This window comes from Globicephala melas, chromosome 4 (genome assembly GCF_963455315.2).
Source record: "Globicephala melas chromosome 4, mGloMel1.2, whole genome shotgun sequence".
Lineage (NCBI taxonomy): Eukaryota > Metazoa > Chordata > Mammalia > Artiodactyla > Delphinidae > Globicephala > Globicephala melas.
The window spans coordinates 116,918,097-116,943,688 of record NC_083317.1 but is presented as its reverse complement, the minus strand read 5'-3'; the positions used below and the strand labels follow the sequence as shown (position 1 = coordinate 116,943,688).

General features: G+C 39.1%; 1 protein-coding gene and 1 long non-coding RNA gene across 5 annotated transcripts in view; one reads left to right on the top strand and one right to left on the bottom strand.

Annotated features, from left to right (window-relative positions):
* CP (ceruloplasmin) overlaps window positions 1–4,083 on the bottom strand; it is a 74,832-nt gene extending 70,749 nt beyond the window's left edge. For all 3 annotated transcript variants that reach the window (XM_030873262.3, XM_030873264.2, XM_060298501.1), the window contains exon 1: window positions 3,699–4,083. In XM_030873262.3, the coding sequence (XP_030729122.2) occupies window positions 3,699–3,844 (146 nt within the window). In that variant the 5' untranslated portion in view covers window positions 3,845–4,083. The remainder of the gene's footprint in view (window positions 1–3,698) is intronic.
* Window positions 1,550–25,592, top strand: part of LOC138842678 (uncharacterized) — a 33,759-nt gene continuing 9,716 nt past the window's right edge. Inside the window, exon 1 of one of the 2 annotated variants that reach the window (XR_011377437.1) lies at window positions 1,550–1,631. This is a non-coding gene — a long non-coding RNA (uncharacterized lncRNA). Of the gene's footprint in view, window positions 1,632–12,792; window positions 12,836–25,592 lie in introns of those variants that run through there. The other variant, XR_011377438.1, reaches the window with a different exon arrangement.

Here is a 25,592-nt window from a genome sequence, read left to right as displayed (position 1 = left end):
ACCTCTTTAAGAATTATTTTAAATTTTAAGACCATTTTTGAAGGGGTAAAATGAATGCCTTCGGTGCAAGTTTTTTCTTTAAAAATGTTTTGTTTGCTTCCTTGTTTTCTTAAACAGGGTGTACTGGGAAAAAAATCAACTTCTTTTCTGATAATGATAGTAAACATTAACATTTATTGAATATTTATGGTATCCTGATCACTCAATATTATAATTATAATACTTATGATTATACCATAGTGTGGAATGTTCTTGGTTTGTTCTCTATTTCTTTGGGTAAAATTTGAGCTGTCATTTCTTCTGGTCATTGGGTCTGCTTATGATGACATCTTCACTATAATATTTCTGATTTATTTCTCAAACCTACAGTGGGCTGGAAAACTAGGTAACAATGTTTGTAAGAACTGTATGTTAATTAAGTCACCAAGCCTGAGTGAGAGCCTATGAAGTTAGTGTAAAAGGGTTTTGTGAAGGCTCTTCTTGTGTTTAAGGATTTTTTTCACTTATTTCTAGCATCCTATATGTCACCAGGAAAAAAAGTAACCTGAAGATAAGAGGAGTATTGCTACTTATTGCTACTATGTAGCCAACAGTCAATACATATTTAATTAGTGTCTACCATGGGCCCAGAACAAAGTATTGCATTTGCTAATTGTTTTCATATGTATGTCTTTTATTCTCATTTAAGTACAAATAACTTAGGAGCAGGAACTATATTTTATAGATCTTTACTTATTGATTTGTTGAAATGACAGAGAAGGCACAGACCTAAGTAAATGGCAGTGCTGAGCATAAGGAAATTGCTTTCTACCTCACCCCATTAGAAATAAATATTACTGATATGACAAAAAAAAGTAAACTCTATTTTCCTAGTTAAAAGACATCCATACATTTTCTCTTTTATATCTGCCAGTGTTTTCAGTTCCACTATCCCACATATAACTCCATAAACTGACTTTTCTTATTTCGTTGTATCTTCTGATTTATTTCATTTATTTATTTATGGTGTGAATCTGTCCATACTAGGAACAAGGGAAAATTTTTACAACACAGCCTATAATTTTGTCTAGCTTCCTATATACTTTTATTCATTCACTTTCATTTACTCAAAATTATATTTATTTAGTGTGTCCTATGTTCTAGGTACTAGTGATCACTGGTGCATGAAAGAGATGGAGTTTCTGCCATCTCAATACATACTTTCATCTTCATTGTTCCAGACCTTCAAGGTCAACATCAGCTTAAACCTAATTCTCTGCCTAACAACTATCTTGCACTCTTTCAACCTGTTTCTCAGCCTATTTATCTCTACTCCTTTTTAGCCTTCACAGAACGAGTGTCAGTAATCATGCCTGGTGATATCACATCAGTCTTTGCCATATTTATGTCCTACCCCCCACCAATTCATATGTTGAAATCCTAATCCCTAATGTGATTGTATTAGGAGGTGAGGCCTTTGGATGTGCTTAGGACATGAGGGAGGAGCTCTCATGAACAGTGTAGATGCCTTATAAAAGAGGCTCCAAAGAGATCCTTAGTCCCTTCCACCAAGTGAGGACACAGTAAAAAGGCTATGAACTCGGAAGAGAGATGACCATGTTGGCACCTTGGACTTCTCAATCTCTTGAACTGTGAGAAATTAATTTCTGTTGTTGATTAGCTACCCAGTCTGGTGTATTTTGTTATAGAAGGCTGAATGGATTAAGTAGCTGGACATTCTGCAAATCTGAGACAAAGAGGAAGCAAAAAGTTGCTACCTAAACTCATCTAAACAAAAAGGTTAGCATAGTACTGGCAAAATTGCTAAAGGCCTATTCAATATTTGCTGTTTAGATGAATTAAAAATTTCACAGACAGAGTGAACATTGTCATCTAGAGTCTGCACAACTCTAGGCTGTTGCTGAAGCAAAAGAAGATGATCAAGCCAATGCTGTATAACCTCTCCAGCACACACAGGACATTAGAGTATTTAATCTTTTTTTTTGATTGTGCTGTGCAGCATGTGGGATCTTAGTTCCCCAACCAGGGATTGAACCCACGCCCCCTGCATTGCAAGAGGGAGGGCTTCCAATCTTAACCACTGGACTGCCAGGAAAATCCTTAGAGTATTTAAAAATAAAGGAATTCTCTCCCCTCCCTGCAAAAAAATTCTTAACAAAGCCTTTTTCTCTTCTAAATTTCTAGAATTAGAGAAGACTTTACTAAAGTGTGCTTGGGGCAATGTCTTGCACTTAGTTGATGCCCAGTAAAACTGATTTTATTTGATTTTTGACCATGAATAATGGCAGAAGGATGGTGGGTGAGGGCGTGGAGTAGGACAGTACTTTTTTTCCCCTAATATGTCTGACCTTTTAAAAAATGTGTCTAGTTTCCCTATTAAAAAATGCATAATTTATATTATGTTTAGCTGGGGAAAATGCTGAATGCATACAAAATAATGGTCCTTATGAAGCCATAAAAATATGTCATGTCCCTAAGAAGAGAACAGTAGCTCAAAACCAGGCTTAAAAAAATAATTGTAAGATATACTAGTTTTATTTACAATTAGTTATCTTTAGGTCAGAAACTTTCCTCACTGCATATTACTGAATTAATAACTTAACAATTAGGTATTATTATCAGCTTTGAAAAATTTCAAACGTACATAAAATTAATGAGAATAGTGTATACCCATCAACAGAGTCAATGTCATGAAATTTGGCATACTTTATAGCCAATTTTTAAAGATACAATCTCAGCAGTTAATGGTCATTGGTTTCATTTGTCACCATTAACATACATTTTTAAGTATCACTATTAAGATACATTTATCATCTTTAAAATATATTTTCACCACCAAAATACATCTTTAAATGTTGTGAATATGGTTTTGAATAACAAATTTCAATTTGGTGTTAAATGTTTAACTAACATTATTAAAAGTGATGACCTCTGTATAGATAAACTTCTATCACAAAAAACTTCAAGGAAAACTATACCCCTGGTTTTTCATGTGGTGGATGTTTCTGGAAATAAGGGACCTTTCAACTGAAACAAGAAAACCTTTAATTTACATAGAGCTTTTTGAGGAGGCATTATAATAACTATCTCACATTTTTTTGCACATGTATTTTGTGCCAAGGACTGTACGAAGAGCTCTACGTGCACCCACTCTTTAAACAACCCCCTGAAGTATTCTCATTGTCTCCATTTTACAGGTTAGGATGCTGAGTCTGAGAAAGATGAATGTAATTAACAGTCCAGAGTCACCCAACGAGTATTAGGCAAAGTCATATTAAAATTGTATTTGATTTCTATAAATGATTCTTTGAAGGATTAAAAAACCTTTTATTTTTACCACTAGTAATCAGTAAACGGTATAGGAAATATAAAATTTTATACAGTCATTCTTTAGATGAAAGAACTTCTGCATAAACAGACAGAAAGACTGAACCCTCATGGGAGATGTGGTAAGAACCAGAGGGGGTAATAAGAAGCCCACACAGTTCCTCATACCAAGTGGAAAGGAGTAAGGCAGCCTCTCAAAAAACAAACAAAATCCCAGGAATTAGAGATTTATTAAAGTGTCTAATGTTTCAAGTCCATATTTTGCAGTTTTTGTATATACAAATTAAAGAAATATTTCATCTTATTGGCTTTATTTTTTAAATCAATAATTTATAAATTTGGTCTATAATCAAGAAAAAATAGTGACTTACGTGTCAACTGAAATAAGTTTCTTTTCCCCATGGTCAGAGGCATAGTCCCAAGTTGTTTCAATAATTCCAATGTAATAATGTTTATCTTTCGCCCAGGCTGAGGTACTACATAAAATTAGAAAAATACAGAGCAAGGAAGTCTTCATTTTCTTTTCCTCTTGGAGCCTGAGAAGCAACGGAATGAAATCAGAAGCCGGCAACTTTATAAATAAGCCTTTCTCCCTTTATTTGCTTGATTGACAGAATTTTTTGTTGCACAAGACGAAATTATTTCGTTAAAGCAAATAACATTTTCCACTTCAGTTCAGTTCTCGTAAACCTAGGGAAAACTTAGTTGTCCATTGCCAGGATTCTCTGATTGCAAATAAAAAGTCAGCAGTTATTGTTGGAGGCGCTGGAGTGTTTATAACTGTGCTTCTACCATTCATTGTGTAAATTCCAGGAGGGCAAAGTTCATGTCTAAATGCTCCTTTTGTTCTTCCAACAATATGCTACAATACAATGCCCTCTTTCCTTTCGAAAAGCCTAACAATACCTAGTTACAACTTTAAGCTACAAAACATGATATTTAGCATGCCAGATTTAAGTACCCTCAAATAAGAATTTATTTTGAAGGCTTTATTTATTTTGTAAGCTCCGAACACATCATCATAGAAAGTTTATCAGATTATTGTGTATTGCTATATGCAAATAACTAGCAGAGAATAACAGGGGTTGATGATTCTGTTTTAATTATAGAAAAAATCAGACATAAATAAACCTGTCTTCAAAGGCAAAAGTTGATTTTAGTAAAGAGAAAGAGCTCTAGTTTATTAACCTGGGGTTTCTCTCTTTGATGTGGACATGAATTTGGGAGTAAAAGACTTTTTATTTTTTAGTTGAAGAAAATCCTGATGATAACAGTGCACATTTTGTGCTGATGTAATCTTTTTCTCTAGAATACCTCAATGCATTCTGTAAGTAGTTGCCAAAAGGTGTTTATAGAAATGGATTGGTATAGGAGAAGGCACCACAATGTTTGAATGATTCATTCATTTAATAAGTATTACTGAATGAGCCCTCTGCGCCAAACACTGTTCTAAGCACTGTGGGGATACAGCAGTGAATAAAACAGACATGAATCCCTACTCTCGTCAACTTACGTTCTACTGGGGAGAGACCAACTATATACAAATGAAGAGTGAAATATTTATTATTAGCAACTAGTGCTACAGAGAAACATAAATCAGAGAAGGAGACTGAATGCTAAGGAAAACAGCAGGATGAAGATCAAAATCTGATGACACCATGCGACCCCAGGCAAGATACATACTTGACCGCAGCCTCAGTTTCCTCATCTTTAAAATCTCAGCCTCAGAGGGCTATTGTTCAAATTAATTGAAATGACTCATGTTAGGTCACATAGTGGAGTCTCTCCTTTCACCAGCTAACAATAATCTTAACTAATTATCTTGATGCAGAAAATTGAGTCACAATGCCCAGGATGTCCCAAGACCTCCTTCTTGAGGCACCTTAAACAATTGTGCCCTCATGCCCACTGAGTGGACCTGAGTGGGACTAAAATCTTGCCCAGACTCCACTGGCCAAACCCTGTGTCTTGCAAGATGCTGTTCCTTTTAAAAATTGGTGCCCAGAAAGGTTCTTTTTTCCAAATAGTCCACACAGAGAGAACATCTTTTAGTAGTTTATTCTTGTAGAGGGGGCACTTTTTTTTTTGAGGGGGCACTTTTTAATTGGCATGAAGCCCCTATATGAGCCAGTGTATGGCTGATGGTGTAAATGATGCCATCTTGGGACTGCACAGTTCCTGTTCTTCCGCTGACCTTACCCAGGGCTGTACTATGCGGGAAATCACTTATCTATCATTGAGGGCTTTGTAGTCAATAGATATTTTTTAATGATCTTTAGATCCAGGTGGCCCCTATGCCCTGAAGACCTTCACTGATATGTTGCCAGTGCCCGTGAGACTAGTTACCCATTCATAATCTTGACGTAGAAATGTGCCTCCTGTTTCCAAGCAACTACCCTCATACCCTAGGTTAACTATAAAATTGTCCCAATGGCCCCTGGGTGGTGTGGAGAGCAGCTGCAAATGCTTCTGGATCCTTGTCTGCAATCCTACCCTGTGAGGAATTTACTCTATAATAAATGAATCCATTGATTGTATGGAGCTGCCTGCCTCGATTTCTGGTGTCAAGATACCTTCTCAGTTCGTGGGCACTTTCCATCCCCTCCATCCTCCAACAATTGGTGAGCCAGCCAGGAGACAGAAAATGACACAGGAATGGGTAAAGGGGTCATGCTGGGGGAAGCCTGCTGTGGTGGGGGAAATCCCAGGCTGGCCAGCCTCTTCCATGTGGGGTGACCTGGCTAGGTTTGTGGGATACTTTGGGCCACTGTGTGAGTACAGGGTGCCTGGAAAATGCCAAAGGGCTTCCTAGATATATTGACTGAAGCAGCAGGAAAGTGAAAGTGGAAAAAAAAGAGTGAGCAAGCTATCTCAGCTGTTGCACGGTCTTCATTATATGCTCTAAGGATTAGCACAGAAAAGGAATTACAGCTCAGCAGGAAACTAGAGAAGACTAAAGAGATTTTGTTGTTAGACAGGGCTGTCCAGAGGGCATGTTCTGCCACTTCTAACTTCATGTCAAAGAAAATACAACAGGAAGAGCATATTGTAGTGACGGCATGTAAGATAGCTAAAATACAGGGTGATAGGTTGCCCCACTCAAAGGTGAGGACTGTTATTTCACAGAACTGGGACTTCAAGAGGTGTGATCCTTGGGATAATGACTTGTCAGAAGATGAAGACGTAATTATAGAGGAGGAAAAGGAAGCACAACCTCTGATCCAAACTAAAATTCAGGCCACTAGGGAACCAGGAGATAATTGAGAGGAGATCCCTACAGGCCCCAAAACCACAGTGCCAGAATATTCCTCCGCTGAGTTAATAGAATTAACCAGCAGGTTTAACCAGAAGAGTAGGGAAGGAATAGCAGGCTGGATGCCCCATTTATGGAATACTGGGAGAGATGGCATCATGTTAAATGGGTCAGAAATGTCTAAAATGGCCTTAGTTATACTGCAGCCTGGCCTCTGGCAACGTTTCTATGTGGCCGAGGGCGCCTAGCCAACTTGAGTGAGATGTGCCGTCCCCACCACTAGGATGGCATCTATAGAAGAGTTACAAGAAATAGCACGAGAATTAGGAATGAAGCATGCAATCAATGTCCCTAATTTCTGAGGACCTGATAAAGAGTTATTTACAGCAGGTATGAAGGATCGTATCCAGAAGACTACTCCAGGAACTTGGTTAGTGACCTTGGTTAAGGACCTTAGTTTCAGTTTTGGCCCCAATTGTTAATCAACCCATTCAGATGACTGTGGCCATGATAGCTGATTTAAGTGAGACTGAAAAGATCTGACACATGGGAAATAGAGGGGTAGATAACACCAAAGAGAAAAAAAAAAAAAACCACAAATAGTGAAGAAATTAAAGGGACCCAACTAGAATTTCCCACAGCAATTATGGCAAGAACTTGTATTAGCCAAGACCCCTAAAGAGAATAAATATAAACAATCTAATTCGGTCCTTTTAACCTTATAGAAAGCATTACCCAAAGAAAACCAGTTTACTCCCCTGACAGCAAGAGGAAGGGGCACAAGCCCACACTCTACCACTCTGGATAGATGAAGATCAGGGGTAGATACCCCCAGTTCTAGGGATCAGGGCTAGATACCAGGGTTGCTCCTTGGTATGGTCATAAGGGGTGACCAGAGACCCAATGTTGAACTATTTATTGTTCCTGCACCAATAAAATGACTTCTCTGGATTTAGTAGATACTGGTGCCCAGTGCACCCTGATCCGTGGGAATCCATCCAAGTTCCAAGGGGAAATATGACCCATTGATGGATATGGAGGCCAAATGGTGCAGGTGAAACATATGAGCTTGAATGTACAAATTGAAAGATTAAGTCCCCGTGTTTATCTGGTTTATATTTCACCCATACCTGGATATATTTTGGATGTGGATGTCCTACAGGACCTGGACCTCACAACCACCACCAGTAAGTACTGCTTAAGAATCTGCAATCAAGGGCTTCCCTGGTGGTGCAGTGGTTGAGAGTCTGCCTGCTGATGCAGGAGACACGGGTTCGAGCCCTGGTCCGGGAAGATCCCACATGCCGTGGAGCGGCTGGGCCCATGAGCCATGGCTGCTGAGCCTGCGCATCCGGAGCCTGTGCTCTGCAATGGGAGAGGCCACAACAGTGAGAGGTCTGTGTACCGAAAAAAAAAAAAAAAAATAGAATCTGCGATCAAGCCTGTAATTGTGGGTCATGCTAAATGGGACCCTGTAAAGTTTCCCATCCCTGGGAGAATGGTGGCAATAAAACAATATCGTCTACCAGGGGGACAGGAAGGAATAAAGGCTACCATCATAGGATTAGAGAAAGTAGGGGTTATAAGACCAGCACAAAGCCTGTTCTATAGCCCTATGTTGCTGGTGAAAAAAACCAAACAGCACCTGGCTTATGACAGTAGACTATAGAGAATTATACAAGGTAACACCCTGTATCTATGCAGCAGTTCCAAACATAGCCCAACTCTTGGATACAAGCTCCTTTTCTCTCAAGACAAACCACAGAGTCTTATATTTATCTAATGCCTTTTTCAGCATACCCTTAGTTAAGGGGTACCAGGACCAGTTAGCCTTCACGTGAGAAGGGAGGCAATGGACTTTTACTGTCTTACCCCAAGGTATATGTCCTGCTATATATATATATGTCATAGAGTGTTCTGCCTATGTTTTCCTCTAAGAGTTTTAGAGTGTCTGACCTTACACTTAGGTCTTTAATCCATTTTGAGTTTATTTTTGTGTATGGTGTTAGGGAGGGTTCTAATTTCATTCTTTTCCATGTAACTGTCCAGTTTTCCCAGCACCACTTATTGAAGAGACTGTCTTTTCTCCATTGTATATCTTTGCCTCATAGATTAGATGACCATAGGTGCATGAATTTATCTCTGGGCTTTCTATCCTGTTCCATTGATCTATATTTCTAGTTTTGTGCCAGTACCATATTGTCTTGATTACTGTAGCTTTGTAGTATAGTCTGAAGTCAGGGAGTCTGATTCATCCAGCTCCGTTTTTTTCCGTCAAGACTGCTTTTGCTATTTGGGGTCTTTTTTGTCTCCATACAAATTTTAAGTTTTTTTGTTCTAGTTCTATAAAAAATGCCATTGGTAATTTGATAGGGATTGCATTGATTCTGTAGATTGCTTTGAGTAGTATAGTCATTTTCACACTGTTGATTCTTCCAATCCAAGAACATGGTATATCTCTACATCTGTTTGTGTCATCTTTGATTTCTTTCATCAGTGTCATAGTTTTCTGAGCACAATTCTTTTACCTCCTTAGCTAGGTTTATGCCTAGGTATTTTATTTTTTTTGTTGCAATGGTGAATGGGATTGTTTCCTTAATTAACTTTCTGATCTTTCATTGTTGGTGTATGGGAATGCAACAGATTTCTGTGCATTAATTTTGTATCCTGCAACTTTACCAAATTCATTGATTAGCTCTAGTAGTTTACTGGTGGCATCTTTAGGATTCTCTATGTATAGTAACATGTCATCTGCAAACAGTGACAGTTTTACTTCTTCTTTTCCAATTTGTATTACTTTTATTTCTTTTTCTTCTCTGATTGCTGTGGCTAGGACTTCCAAAACTATGTTGAATAATAGTGGCAAGAGTGGACATCCTTGTCTTGTTCCCAACTTTAGAGGAAATGCTTTTAGTTTTCACCATTGAGAATGATGTTTGCTGTGGGTTTTTTATATATGGGCTTTATTATGTTGAGGTATGCCCAATTTCTGGAGAGTTTCTATCATAAATGGGTGTCATAAATGGGTATTGAATATTGTCAAAAGATTTTTCTGCATCTATTGATATGATCATATGGTTTTTCTTCTTCAGTTTGTTAATATGGTGTATCACATTGATTGGTTTGCATGTATTGAAGAATCCTTGCATCCCTGGGAAAAATCCCACTTGATCATGGTGTGTGATCCTTTTAGTGTGTTGTTAGATTCTGTGTGCTAGTATTTTGTTGAGGACTTTTGCATCTATGTTCATCAGTGATATTGACCTATAGTTTTCTTTCTTTGTGACATCGTTGTCTGGTTTTGGTGTCACAGTGATGGTGGCCTCATAGTATGAGTTTGGGAGCATTCCTTCCTCTGCAATTTTTTGGAAGAGTTTGAGAAGGATGGGTGTTAGCTCTTCTCTAAATGTTTGATAGAATTAATCTGTGAAGGCATCTGGTCCAGAACTTTTGTTTGTTGGAAGATTTTTAATCACATTTTCAATTTCATTACTTGTGATTGGCCTGTTCATATTTTCTATTTCTTCTTGGTTCAGTCTTGGAAGGTTATACCTTCCTAAGAATTTGTCCATTTCTTCCAGGTTGTCCATTTTATTCACCCAAAGTTGCTTGTAGTAGTCTCTACGATGCTTTGTATTTCTGCGGTGTCTGTTGTAACTTGCCCTTTCTCATTTCTAATTTTATTGATTTGAGTCCTCTCCCTCTTTTTCTTGATGAGTCTGGCTAAAGGTTTATCAATGTTTTTTATCTTCTCAAAGAACAAGCTTTTAGTTTTATTGATCTGTGCTATTGTTTTCTCTGTTTCTATTTAATTTATTTCTGCTCTGATCTTTATGATTTCTTTCCTTCTACTAACTTTGGGTTTTGTTTTTTTTTCTTTCTATAGTTCCTTTAGGTGTAGGTTAGATTGTTTATTTGAGATTTTTCTTGTTTCTTGAGGTAGGCTTGTATAGCTATTAACTTCCCTCTTAGAACCTGTTTGCTGCATCCAATAGGTTTTGGATCATTGTGTTTTCATTGTCATTTGTCTCTAGGTATTTTTTTATTTCCTCTTTGATTTCTTCAGTGATCTCTTGGTTATTTAGTAAGATATTGTTTAGCTTCCATGTGTTTGTGTTTTTTACATATTTTCCCCTGTAATTGATTTCTAATCTCATAGCATTGTGGTCAGAAAAGATGCTTGATATGATTTCAATTTTCTTAAATCTACCAAGGCTTGATTTGTGGCCCAAGATGTGATGTATCCTGGAGAATGTTCCGTGCACACTTGAGAAGGAAGTGTAATCTGCTGTTTTGGGATGGATGCCCTATAAATATCAATTAAATCTATCTGGTCTATTGTGTCATTTAAGGCTTGTGTTTCCTTATTAATTTCCTGTCTGGATGATTTGTCCATTGGTGTAAGAGAGGTGTTAAAGTCCCCCACTATTATTGTGTTACTGTCAATTTCCTCTTTTATAGCCATTAGCATTTGCCTTATGTGCTGAGGTGCTCCTGTGTTGGGTGCATATAAATTTATAATTGTTATATTTTCTTCTTGGATTAATCTCTTGATCATTATGTTGTGTCCTTCCTTGTCTCTTGTAACATTCTTTATTTCAAAGTCTATTTTATCTCATATGAGTATTGTTACTCCAGCTTTCTTTTGATTTCCACTTGCATGGAATATCTTTTTCCATCCCCTCACTTTCAGTCTGTATGTATCCCTAGTTCTGAAGTGGGTCTCTTGTAGACAGCATATATATAGGTCTTGTTTTTGTATCCATTCAGCAAGCCTGTGTCTTTTGGTTGGAGCCTTTAATCCCTTCACATTTAAGGTGATTATCTCTATGTATGTTCTGATTACAATTTTCTTAATTGTTTTGGGTTTGTTTTTGTAGGTCCTCTTCTTGTCTTGTGTTTCCCACTTAGAGAAATTCCTTTAGCATTTGTTGTAGAGCTGGTTTGGTGGTGCTGAATATTCTTGGTTTTTGCTTGTCCGTAAAGTTTTTGATTTCTCCATTGAATCTGAATGAGATCCTTGCCGGGCAGAGTAGTCTTTGTTGTAGGTTCTTGCCTTTCAACACTTTAAATATATCGTGTCACTCCCTTCTGGTTTGTAGAATTTCTGCTGAGAAATCAGTTGTTAACCTTATGAGAGTTCCCTTGTATATTTTTTTTTGTCATTTTTCCCTTGTTGCTTTTAATAATTTTCTTTGTCTTTAATTTTTTCCAATTTGATTACTATGTTTCTCAGCATTTTTCTCCTTGGGTTTATCCTGCCTGGGATTCTCTGCATTTCCTGGACTTGAGTGGCTATTTCCTTTCCCATGATAGCAATGTTTTTGACTATAATCTCTTCAAATATTTTCTTGGGTCCTTTCTCTCTCTCTCTTCTCCTTCTTGGACCCCTATAATGTGAATGTTGGTGTATTTAATGTTGTCCCAGAGGTCTCTTAGGCTGTCTTCATTTCTTTTCTTTCTTTTTTCTTTATTCTGGTCCACAGCAGTGAATTCCACCATTCTGTCTTCCAGGTCACTTATCCGTTCTTCTGCCTCAGTTATTCTGCTATTGATTCCTTCTAGTGTATTTTTCATTTCAGTTATTTTTCATCTCTGTTTGTTTGTTCTTTAATTATTCTAGGTGTTTGTTGTTTAATTCTTCTAGGTCTTTGTTAAACATTTCTTGTATCTTCTCAATCTTTGCTTCCATTCTTTTTTTGAGGTCCTGGATCATCTTCGCTACCATTATTCTGAGTTCTTTTTCTGGAAGGTGGCTTATCCCCTCTTCATTTAATTTTTTTTCTGGGGTTTTATCTTGTTCCTTCATCTGGCACATAGTCCTCTGCCTTTTCATCTTGTCTATCTTTCTGTGAATGTGGTTTTTGTTCCACAGGCTGCAGGATTGTAGCTCTTGGTTCTGCTGTCTGCCCTCTGGTGGATGAGGCTATCTAAGAGGCTTGTGCAAGCTTCCTGATGGAAGGGACTTGTGGTGTGTAGAGCTGGGTGTTGATGTGGTCTTGTGGGTTATTGAGCCCAGTAAAACTTTAATCTGCTTGTCTGCTAATGGGTGGGGCTGAGTTCCTTCCCTGTTGGTTGTTTGGCCTGAGGCAACCCAGCACTGAAGCCTACAGGCTCTTTCCTGGGGCTAATGGCAGACTCTGGGAGGGCTCACGCCAAGGAGTACTTCCCAAAACTTCTGCTGCCAGTGTCCTGGTCCCCTTAGTGAGACACAGCCAACCCCCACCTCTGCAGGAGACTCTCCAACACTTGCAGGTAGGTCTGGTTCAGTCTTCTATGGGGTCACTGCTCCTTCCCCCGGGTCCTGATGTGCACACTTCTTTGTGTGTGCCCTCCAAGAGTGGAGTCTCTGTTTCCCCCTGTCCTGTCAACGTCCTGCAATCAAATCCCACTAACTTTCAAAGTCTGATTCTCTGGGAATTCCTCCTCCCATCATTGGACCCCCAGGTTGGAAAGCCTGATGGGGGGGCTCAGACTCTTCACTCCAATGGGTGGACTTCTGTGGTATAATTGTTCTCCAGTTTGTGAGTCTCCCACCTGAAGACAGCAGTTATGGGATTTGATTTTATTGTGATTACACCCTCCTGACGTCTCATTGTGGCTTCTCCTTTGTCTTTGATGTGGGGTATCTTTTTTGGTGAGTTCCAGTGTCTTCCTGACAATGATTGTTCAGCAGTTAATCGTGATTCTGGTGCTCTTGCAAGAGGGAGTGCGCGCACAACCTTCTACTCTGCCATCTTAAGCCAGTCCTATCCTATACTGAAAAGAGAATGCAGTCATTTTGGCAAGTGTATTTTCTTTAATCGGAGTGAAGCTAAAGCAATGACTTTCAAACTTTGGTGTCTGTCAGAGTTTATCACGCAGGGGTCTAGACATATGCATTTTTCTCAAAGCTGTCGGGAGGGACAACTGGCCCCAAGGCTATGCAATGGAAAGTTGTGAGGGCTGCTGTGGCTTTGGACCTCAGCAGACCTCAGACTGGGGCCCCATGTTCTGTGCCAGAAACCTGCACAGCTTAACCTGGGGCTTCTGGAAGGCTACCAAAACTTGTACCTTCATTGGACAGGAATGCTGTACATATATGCCTGCATAGGAATCCAACGTAACTGATTTACTGTCCTGTGTGAAAACAGTCAGTAATCAAATGGTTTCCTTTGCTGATGCTTCTACCTCTGACTTACTTCTCTCCTAGGTAAATGGGGAAGCGTAGTTCTTAGTATTCTTTTATGTTTAGTGGGAATCCTTTGTTCTTGCTGCTGCTCACCTTGTTGCTATGGGTTTGGAATGCAAGCCACCCTGGATGTCTGGCCCTAGGGTCTACAGGGAAGAATGACAGATAAGATTGTGGAGCCATCAAGTTGTTGGGGGTGGAGTGTACGGCTGTTGTCATAACTGATGCCATCTTGGGCTCATCCAGTTCCTCCTGTCCTTCCACTGACCCTACTCAGGACTGTAGTACATGGGAAATCGCTTCTCTTTCAACAAGGGCTTGGTAGTAAATAGATATTGGTTAATGACCGTTAGGTCCAGGTGGCCTCTGTGCTCTGTTAGCCTCCAGTAATGAAGACCTTCACTGACATATTCCTGGCAAACCATGAAACTAGTTACTAATTCATAAATCTTGACTTAGGAATGTGCTTCCTGTTTCCAAGCATCTACCCACATACCATAAGTTAACTATAAAATTGTCCCAACGGCCCCTCGGCGGTGCAGAGAGCAGCTGCTGCAGATGCCTCTGGATTCTTGTCCACCTAATCCTATTCAGCAAGTAAATTATCCTGTAATAAATGGATCCATTGGTTATATGGAGCTGTCTGCCTCCTTTTTTGGTCTCAAGGTAACTTCTGAGTCACGTGGACACTTTTCATTCCCTCTGTCATCCAACAGCCAGCAAGTTTCCAGGCATTTTCTTTTATGTTTTTTAAAATTTATTTATTTAATTTATTTTTATTTTTGGCTGTGTTGGGTCTTCGTTGCTGCGCATGGGCTTTCTCTAGCTGCAGCGAGCAGGGGCTACTCTTCGTTGTGGTGCGCAGGCTTCTCATCTCAGTGGCTTCTCTTGTTGCGGAGCATGGGTTCTAGGTGTGCGGGCTTTAGTAGTTGTGGCACGCAGGCTCTAGAGCGCAGGCTCAGTAGTTGTGGCGCACGGGCTTAGTTGCTCCCCAGCATGTGGCATCTTCCCAGACCAAGGCTCGAACCCCTGTCCCCTGCATTGGCAGGCAGATTCTTAACCCCTGCACCACCAGGGATCCCTCCAGGCATTTTCTTCTTACTCATTTTCTCCATGTTCAAACTCAGCCTTGTGGGATGGAAGGACAGTGACCAGAGCACAGCAACAATCCCCGAAGTCACATTTTCCAGAAAATTCTAACCCCCACACACAAATGCTCAGATAGTTACTGAGCTGATGGCTCCAGAATATATACTTATAACACTCACATTTGTGGTGAAATGAAATGGATAAACAGTAACATCCCTGACCAGTGCAAGTAAACATTTTATGGTGTAATACAGGAAGAGTCATGAAGTCATATTTCTGTCCTGTTTTGAGACAGTTGACCTTCCCATGAAAAGGCACGTAGCTGCTCTGTGGCAGGAAGTGGGGAGAGGGCTGTGAGCCTCAGGACTCTGTCAATAAGAGGGACACGTCACTGAAGGTTAATAAGCAGCTAGTCGTGGACAGAGTGAACACTAAGAACCTCCTTACAGTGATTCCAGAGTTGATACTTAAAAGTGAACTTAGAATAATGCTGCATTTGAGAATTTCTGCCCTCAGCATAGACTGGGGTGAGACAAGAAGGTGGATCCAGCCACCGGGAGAGGCTCAGCTTACTTAAAGTATTTTGGGAAAGAGAAGAGAGGAATCTAGACCAGACCAAACACCCTTCCTCTTAGCTGTGTCTATCAGAAGGTTTTCACCTCAGAACCCCAGGGTATAACTTTGTAGCTTGTTATACATAATTACTATATGCCCGAGTTAACTGTTTAGTAACCCAGGTAAAGTTACATGTCACAAGTTTTTTTGGTTACTTTTTTTTTTTTTCGGCTGCACCACACAGCTTTTGGGATCTCAGTTCCCTGATCAGGGATTGACCCCGGGCTCTCGGCAGTGAAAGCGTGGAGTTCTAACCACTGGACAGCCAGGGAAGTCCCACATATCACAAGTTTTAACCATTTTCCACAGTTTCTTTTCTTGTCGGCTTAAAGATTTCTGGACTGGGTAGGTCGTCTCTGCATTTAGCAATCGAGATTCTAAATGACTGGTAATGAATAAAAAAAAGGAAGCAGTCTTCTTTTCAGAATATTGCTCCAGCTTTATTTCTCTCTGGCAATATGCAGTCTCTCATTACCTCCAATATTCCTGCTTATACTCTCTAATTTGTTTCTTGTTGACCCATGAGAACTGGCTCTAAACCTCTACTCCATGACATCAGAAAGGAACCACCCAGAACAGTGCTTCACTTTGTGACAGCAGGAGACATTGACTATAAAAGAGCAGGTCGTTCTGGCCGTGACCAGTCAGACCACCACGGAGCTATCTTTTTCACAGGAAGTTGTGTAACTCTGGAATTTCATCAGTGATTGTGGTCACGTACAGAACTTTGATAATGAGTCCCTGACCTGACCTAGTGCAGTGCGAGTTGGCTGAGCCCCTTCTCCACTATTGATCAGTTCAGGACTGTGCTGGGAATGAGCGTGCAGGTAGGTCTTTGATCGCTCCATGCCCTTTGGCTGCCCATTAGTGGGTCAAGGTCCTGCTCATCACCTTCTGTCAGGTAAAGGAGTCAAAGGCAGAGGAAGAGAGAAAGCCAAAACTCTAATCTAGCAAAAGCCTTGATGGTATTGATGTCTACAGTGGTATTGAAAGGGGATTTTTTTTAATGGCATAAGGATTTCAATTACTCCTTCATTCCTGTTCTTTCGCTTCCCTTGAATGATGTAGAAATCAAAGCATATGAGTTATTAACAATGAAAAAGAACCACAATACTAGAATTAGTTTTGCAAAAGATTAAAGAATAGCATTCACAAGGTTTGATTACAAGAACATCACTTGGTGACTTTCTCGAAATGTCTTCCTCCCTTGTCTTTCCAGACGGATTCCCTCTTGCTTCTATTCCATGCCGGGCTAATATACTCAGTGCAGAACTTAGCACTTTGATTTGTGCCCTGGTCTTAATTTATAAAAGGTGACTGAGTGATGACACGAAGAGGCCAACACCACTGAAAGAAAAGTTCATTGTGACTCACAGTTAGTTCCCCCTAGAAATGAGAGGCAGACGTGTCACACGGCACACGAAGAGGCACCAAAATTGTTCAGAAGCAGGAACCAGGGGAAAGCATAGGAGGCCACAGCATTCATTGCGGTTTCTATGAAAAAGGCAAGGCAGGGCACAAGGGACGGTTTAGGATTGGCTACTTTGAACAATTCCAGCAGGTTCTAGAGGCATAGGGACTGTATTTGTCTGGTACTTGTCTCAGGTTGATTTAGGGCAAGGGAAGCATTGGCTTGGTGTATGAAATCTAGATAAAGGAGGCTGTTGGCAATATGGACTTGGGATTGGCAGGTTTGTGTATAAAAGTCTGGCTCACCAACAAGTCGTTTATAATCTCTAGGAATTAACTAGCTCTGGGAGTGGCAGTCTCTCCCCAGCTAGTACGGTCCCCCAAAGATGTCAAAGCACCATCAAATATTGAAAATTAAAAACATAATTAATACATGTTTCATTTCAGAATTAACTATTTATGTGACTCTCTCCTCAGACTGGGCCTCCTTGGGACAAATAACTATGCCTTGTTTTCTATTGAATCCGAAGCACTTAGCATAGTGCTTGACACATAGCTTAATAAATATAGAAAGAACAAATGAATGTTAACTATAATAATAGTCATTCATAATTATTAGATGGTTACTGTATGCCAGCACTGTGTAAAAGCCTTATAAATTTTATCTCCTTTAATTCTCACAGCAACCAATTAGATAGATGCATTAGTTTTTTATTGCTGCTGTCACAAATGGCCACAGACTTAGTGGCTTAAAACAACATAAATTTATTATCTTACAGTTCTGTATGCCAGAAATCTGACATGTGTGTCACTGGGCTAAAATCAAGGTGTCAGTGGGACTGTTTCTTTTAGGAAGTTCTAGGGGAGAAGCTATTTGCTGCCTGTTCCAGTTTCTAGAGGCTGCCCACAATCCTTGGTTAATGGCCCCCTCCCATCTTCAAAGCCAACAATGGCAGGTTGAGTCTTTCTTACATTGCATCACTCTGACCTCTTTTGCCTCCTCTTCTACTATTAAGGACCCACCATGATAATCTTGGAAAATCTCCTTATCTCAAGGTTAGTTGATTAGCTTGCTTTAATTCCATCTGCAACCTTAATTCACCATTGCCATCTAAGATAATATACTCACAGGTTCCAGGGATTAGGCTGTGGACATCTTTCTGGGGGTTATTATTTTGCCTACAAGATATCACTATTAAAAAAACCACAAGGGCTTCCCTGGTGGCACAGTGGTTGAGAGTCCGCCTGCCAATGCAGGGGACGCGGGTTCGTGCCCCAGTCCGGGAAGATCCCACATGCCGCGGACTGGCTGGGCCTGTGAGCCATGGCCGCTGAGCCTGCGTGTCCGGAGCCTGTGCTCTGCAATGGGAGAGCCCACAGCAGTGAGAGGCCCGCGTACAGGAAAAAAAAAAAAATTACTGAGTCAAAATATTAAAATCATTCTGTCAAAAAAGGATAAAAATGACTTCATGAACAGTCTAAGTAACTAAGGAACTGATGAAAATCTCAGTAACAAAGACACTATTTTCATACTGAAGTTGCTAATAAAATTTATTGGAGAAAGGGGAGATGGGAATGAGAGGAAATAAAATGTCACTTGAATGTGAAAATAAAATTATTAGAATCGTTATTTAGTTTCTTTCCAGAGCTGTGGAAACAGTATATAGTTCCACCAAAGTATGTGCATTGCACCCTCTCACCTCACTGTTATTGATACTGTCACTGGAAAAAAAAAAAAAAAACTTTGCCAAATTGTTGGCTTTCTCATTCAAAAAGTATCTTACTGTTGTTTAAATGCAATTTTAAGTGATTTGATTATGAGCAAGTTTAGATATCTTTATAGGTTCAATAGTCATTTGTACTTCATCTTCTATGAATTATCTGTTCAAATCCTCATGCATATATTGTAGGAATCTAGAAATTACATTTAATTCTAAAGTATCTTTTATCAGATCAGATATAGTTATCTAAATTTGGTAAAGAAAATAAAGCTAGATTATCTTGGTCCTGTCAAAACAGTAGTCTTTGAATGAATGAGTGGTGTGTCACATCATGCAAATGTCCAGTGGATCAGATATCCTTATATAAACACTGGGTTTATTTAAATAGCATCACTTCTAATTAATTTGGCGTACCTTTTCACTCGATTACAGTGTAAGTGCTTCCCATTCCAGCCCCAATGTGAACACTGATAAGACAATGAAATAACCAGATTCCAACATCTCTTGGATACATTTTTACAGTTTGATAGATCCCAGGAGGAAGGTCATAAACATCAGTGGTACTCTCCCGAATCCTCAACAAAAAGACAAAACACAATTAAATAGCTTATAAGAGGTATCAGTCATTTACACACCTTACTGTTTGCTGTAACTCCTCATTTCTATGTACTTCATCAGATGACGATTAGAATGCATTAGGTATCACTGCACCTCTCCTCCGAATACAACTGAGAGTTTGGAGAAGGAAGTCCCGGAACTTTTTAGTGACAGGCCACAGAGAAAACATCTCGCTCTAACAGGATGCCTGTGTCCGTATCGGTGTTAGGTACCTTGTCAGCGTCTCACACAGAATGCTCTAGATTTCAGAGAACATCGGTTTCACAAATCCCAAAGGTTTTAACTGAAATATTTCTAACTAGGGATGTTGGTGATATGATGATGATCATTTCTCTAGATGTAGCTATCAGGAAAACTCATGGTTACAGGAAGAAGTGGAGTTACCTCTGCATTCTGGGGTTGGGCCTGAGGGCTGAGGGCTTTAGTGGCCAATTTCTATCTCATCTGTGGGCTACCTTGATTTTGATAAATAAAGCCCAGGGCCTGGCTAGGTTAGATTAGAAAGAGAGTAAGAGGGAGATGAATTTCTCTGTATAATAATATGGGAGGTACTTGGAGGATGGGGGATGTGTTGGAGAGTGCAGCTCAAGATGGGGTCTAGAATAATGTGAGGAGAGGAGAGAAGCCAAGAGAATGTGGAGAGGAAGAATACAGAGAAAGAAGTCTTGAGGGTGAGAATAAAAAGCAGGAGAGCCAGAGGTTCTCAGCCATGCATAGCGGAGGGATAATTAAAGACAAGGGCATTTAATGTCAAATGGTAACAACAAATGGTGATGCTTTCACTGTGTAATAATAATAATAAAAACCCTCTTATTTACCCCCCAAATTTCACTTGAAGTCTATGACCCACAATGGCCTTGATTTTGCGCTTGGTTAGGTGAGTCCTAAGAAATGGGGGTGTGTTCCAATTTGGAGCTGCACAGAGACATGAGGAGATACCAGCCACAGGAGGTGAGAAGCCAGAAAACTGAGCAGAAACAGGAAATGAGAGTTGGAGATGGCTAGAAGAAACTTAGGCTCTCAAGACTCCCTGGAGATATTAGAAGGTAGGGGGAAGGCTGAGCCTTCTCCCACTTGAGTCATTGCTATTTAGGGAAATTAATTTTGCATCTAAAGTGACAATGATATACATGACATAGATACATTTCTAAGATGTCAGAAAATTTGGAGAACAATATGAAACAATTTTAACTAAGAACTGACAATGTCCAAGGTATTAGTAAATGTACCATATGTACCTGGAGCCCTGGCACCGAAGGAAACCACAGCCTTAGGGAATAGGAAGTGACTGGCTGGCTTGTCCCAAGACCCAGTTAGTAACCCCAGGGGGCTGCTCTGCTGTCCCTAGATGTTCCAGGGAATACAGACCAGCAGCTGCATCATTGCTGGAGTACTTAAGTTTAACCTCAAGGGGAGGGGAAGACTATTTGAGTCCATCTGTGATGGGTTTGGAGTGAGTGGCTAGAGTTGACAGCTGATGGTACCAGGTTCTGTGGTACAAGTAGGATAAATCTTTTTTTTTAAATAAATTTAATTATTTATTTATTTGTCTGTGTTGGGTCTTCGTTGCAGTGTGCAGGCTTCTCGTTGCGGTGGCTTCTCTTGTTGTGGAGAGCAGGCTCTAGGCATGCGGGTTTCAGTAGTTGTGGCACGTGGGCTCAGTAGCTGTGCCTCGTGGGCTCTAGAGCACAGGCTCAGTAGTTGTGGTGCACAGGCTTAGTTGCTCCGCGGCATGTGGGATCTTCCCGGACCAGGGTTTGAACCTGTGTTCCCTGCATTAGCAGGCAGATTCTTAACCACTGCGCCACCAGGGAAGTCCCAAATAGGATCATTCTTAAGGGAAGCAACTTTCTGAAGAGGCTAAGAGTGAGGGGCTCTGGAGTCAGAGCCAGAGGTTCAAATCCTACGTTTAACACTTCCTGCTTGTTGGAAAGTTCTTTACCTTGTTAATCCTCCATTTCTCTATAAAATGGTGATAAAATAGTACCTCTTTCATAGGAAAGTTGTATGGGTTCAATGAGAAAGCCATGCAAAATACTAAGCATAGCATCTGGCACATAAGGACTTAATAAAGGTTAGCTATAATCATCATTATAGAAATGTTACCATAAAGTCCACTTAATTTGACGCCTTATAATATTATCATTTATGTAGATGTAGCCCCTGAAAGATAACTCTGGTTTCTTTTCATCTCCACACAACACTTGTCATGGTTCTAGGAATATCATAGGCATTTTTTTTTTTTTTTTTTTTGCGGTACGCGGGCCTCTCACTGTTGTGGCCTCTCCCGTTGCGGAGCACAGGCTCCGGACGCGCAGGCCCAGTGGCCATGGCCCACGGGCCCAGCCACTCCACGGCATGTGGGATCCTCCCAGACCGGGGCACGAACCCGTGTCCCCTGCATCGGCAGGTGGACTCTCAACCACCGTGCCAACAGGGAAGCCCTAACTTTAGGTTTTGTTTGTAAATTGGAACAACCATTATGGAAAACAGTATGGAGGTTCCTCAAAAAGCTAAAAATAGAACTACCATATGATCCAGCAATTCCACTCATGGATATATATCCAAAGAAAGTGAAAATACTAATTTGAAAATATACATGGACCCTAAAGTTCATAGCAACATTATTTATAATAACCAAGATAAGGAAGCAACCTAAATGTCCTTCAACAGATGAATAGATAAAGAAGATGTTATACACACACACACACACACACACACACACACACACACAATGGAATACTACTCACTATAACAAAGAATGAAATTTTGCCATTTGCAACCACATGGATGGACCTGGAGGGTATTATGTTTAGTAAAATAACTCAGACAGAGAAAGACAAATACTATAATATCACTTATATGTGAAATGTAAAAAATAAAACAAACTAGTAAATATAACAAAAAAGAAACAAACTCATGGATATAGAGAACAAAATAGTGGTTACCAGTGAGGAGAGAGAAGTGGGGAGGGGCAAAATAAGAGCAGGGGATTAAGAGGTACAAACTACTATGTATAAAATAAATAAGCTATAATGATATATTGTATTGTACAGTACAGGGAATAAAGCCAGTATTTTATAATAACTATAAATGGAGTATAATCTATAAAAATTTTGAGTCACTATGTTGTACACCTGAAACTAATATAATATTGTAAATCAACTGTACTTCAATTAAAAAAATATATGGCATGGCATATAGTAGGTATTCCACAAAACCAACAAACCAACAAAAACAGGAAAAAAAGAGCAAACATTAGCCTCACAGTCCTGCATGAAATCTTTGGGACTTTTCTTTCTCCCAAAGCAGTTACCTGGCTGTGTTGGAGCAACAGTGGAATAGTTTGTTTTCACCCCATGAGCATGAATAGAATACGGCCTTGAGGCATTGTTTTTAAAGACAGCATAGAGTTTCTCGCCAGGGCTAAGAAATATTATGGGACCTAGGAAATAGAAAAAGGAAAATGTGTGGATAGTTGTTATTTATTTTAAATGATGAGTCATCTGTCCCCTTAAGTATATACACAGTGACTTATTCTTTTCCTTAACATGCAGCCAAATGAAATGAAAACACTTTTAACAAATGGACCTTTGCTGGTTTATGGCACATGGTTTTGCCTTTAAGTCATCTAGAGTTGTATAAGCTCCAGCTCTAGAAAACTTACTTCGATGAGCATCAGTTAATGCCTATGAAAACACTCAATTTAGAAGTGGAACACTTTATTTTCTTTCTTGACCAACCTCATCATTTAAGCCTTTTATTCTTTTCCCCTTTAAGCCTAGTGGAGGATTGGGAGAAGCTGCAAGGCATCTTTATTGACCCAGGGCAATTATCTCTCTCACAAAGTAAAGACCGTTCATTTTACTCTCTCTCCCTTTCAACCCAAGCCAAGAACTGGAGGTATATAATTTGTTATAAAACTTCTTTCTATCTGGAGGCAGGTTGAATCTGTGGCTCTAAAAATTCTGAAACAGAGATGAACTAAGCAGAAAGAACTCTCCTTAAACTTGTGCTATAATTACTAAAATCAGAGCCTTGAAGAGACTTCGTGGACGTTAGATGCTAGTGAAGTAAAGCGACTCTTTGCCTCCCGTGGCAATTCTACCTTCTCAAACACTATGCTTGTTTTTCCTTTGCTAAAAAGGGTGTTTTTTTTTTGTATAAATAATAAAGGAATCTAGAGGGTCCTATTTGGTTATTTATCTTAGTACATTTGGCCAGGATCCTAGAGAAAACAAAATAAAGATAAGAGCCCACTCAAAAGCACTGGGAACTGGATAGAATAGATCTCCCTCCAGGGGTTGCAAAGCCCAAGAGGTTGATGAGGAGCCAAGAAAAGTAAAAGTTTCTCCCCGTCAGCACGAACATCCATCTTCTCAGGGCTACAGTCAGTGATGAGAGATAAAATCTCTAAAACTGTAAACTGGCGAATATTCTTTTGATGGTACAGAATATGTATAAATGGCGTTTATAACCCCACAAGCTATGAAATAATTTTACCAAGGAGTCCGAGGTGATTTGCTTTTGCCTTCTGTGTTTGGAAGGAAGCATCTGTGTATTCAAAGTAAATTAGTTTTTTGTAAATTCCTCCAGTTCTGTTTGGGCCTTGTTCAAAATAGAGCCGGGATTCACTGTACAGAGAAAGTAGATACACAAAGAACATTTAAATTTACAGTGATCATGTGAAAAGAAAGCAAGAACCTACATGCATCTGTTTTAAAGTACTTGTAATTTATTTATAAAAACAATGCATACTCATTGTAGAAAATTTGGAAAATAAAGAAAAATATGACAAAGAAAGTTAAAATCTTCATAATCCCACCATCTCTATATAACCACTGTCAACATTTTCCATGGATATTTTTTCAGTCTTTTGTCTATACATGTGTATACAAGTGTCTGTCTGTATACTACCTACTAGTTTATCTACACATCTTCTTTTGGAATAAAATTTTAAAAACACTTGTCTGATTTTTTTTTAAGCTAGGTAGTAACCAACATTGCTTTTAAAACAACTGTGCTGAGATGCTATAGTATTGAGATGAGAGATGTCATTCTTGACTTTTTAATTCTATTATAATAACACAAAATGGAGTCCCCGGAGAAAAAGTGTTCCCTAGTAAGGAGTGATGGCTTGCAATGCTGAGACATCATCAAATTTCATAGTCAGGAGAATCATGCAAGCCAAAAGAATCTATTAATTCATACTTATTTTAGTCAATATAAAATAAGAGTTGAATCTAATTTTTGCTCTACGCCTAGATAGCCTTTTCACAATTAATACAAAATTTCCACTACATAGATTGAATTTACTGATGAGCTTAAAATGTAAGAAGAGAAAATATTCGCCTGATATAACATTCTTAGTTTTCTTAAATTTTCTGTGAGTAAATTAGAAAAAAAGTACTACGGGAAACATTATTTTTTGGTGGTTATAGAACTTGATATTTTCTGACATAAAACTTTCATTCAATAGACCAAAAGAATGAAAACGCCTGTAATCTTCAAACTGGTAAATATATTTAGCAGATGGGCCATCAGAAAAACTTTTTGTGCGCTTTTAAATGCCAATGTCACAGTAATGTATTTTAGTCTTAGTTTTTGGTTATTAAAGTTGGTAATATATCCTTAGGTGTTATTGAGTAAAAAATATTTATATAAAATTATTTAAGGATGTCATAAGAAATTATTAATTATACCCTCAGATCTTAGCAGGAAAGTACCAATTACACATGAGGAATATTTTTGAATTTTTGTAAAATTGCTCTTGCTATTGTACAAAAATTATTTTATAATTATGAGATAGTTAACAACACAGCTGATAACACCATCCACTGTGCTGTTAAATATCTCATAATTATAAAATAAATCCCTTTTAAAATTTAGCTCTAAGAAAAAGATAAGCAGTATGTTTTTCTTGGCAGTTGCTTCCAAGGCTTTTAGAGAAAACCTTTGTGTAGCAATGATCCTTAGGCTGAATATTTTCCAATAATTGTTATAATTATTTTCCTACCTTTATGTTATCGGTATCTTTTTATTATAGATACCTAAATCTTTTCAGGAGTAGTTAGGTTATGAAAAAGTCCAATTATCTTTATTTAACTATAAATATTTTAATTGCTGAATCATTACCTTCCAGCTGCTGCTAAATTATTTCCAGTGAAGAAATCTCTACCAGATGGAGCAGAGTTCCAAAAAATTTCATCAGCAGCAATATAATAACGTAAAACTTGTGTCCCAATAACATCTGTCGAAGGATTTTGGCAACTCCTTACATTGAAGAAGGTCTGCATACCCTCTGAAAAACAGTAAACCCAAGTAGAGAATGTTATGAAAATATTAAAACATTTTTCTTAGTCCATATGTATTTTAAAAATTGTAGCCA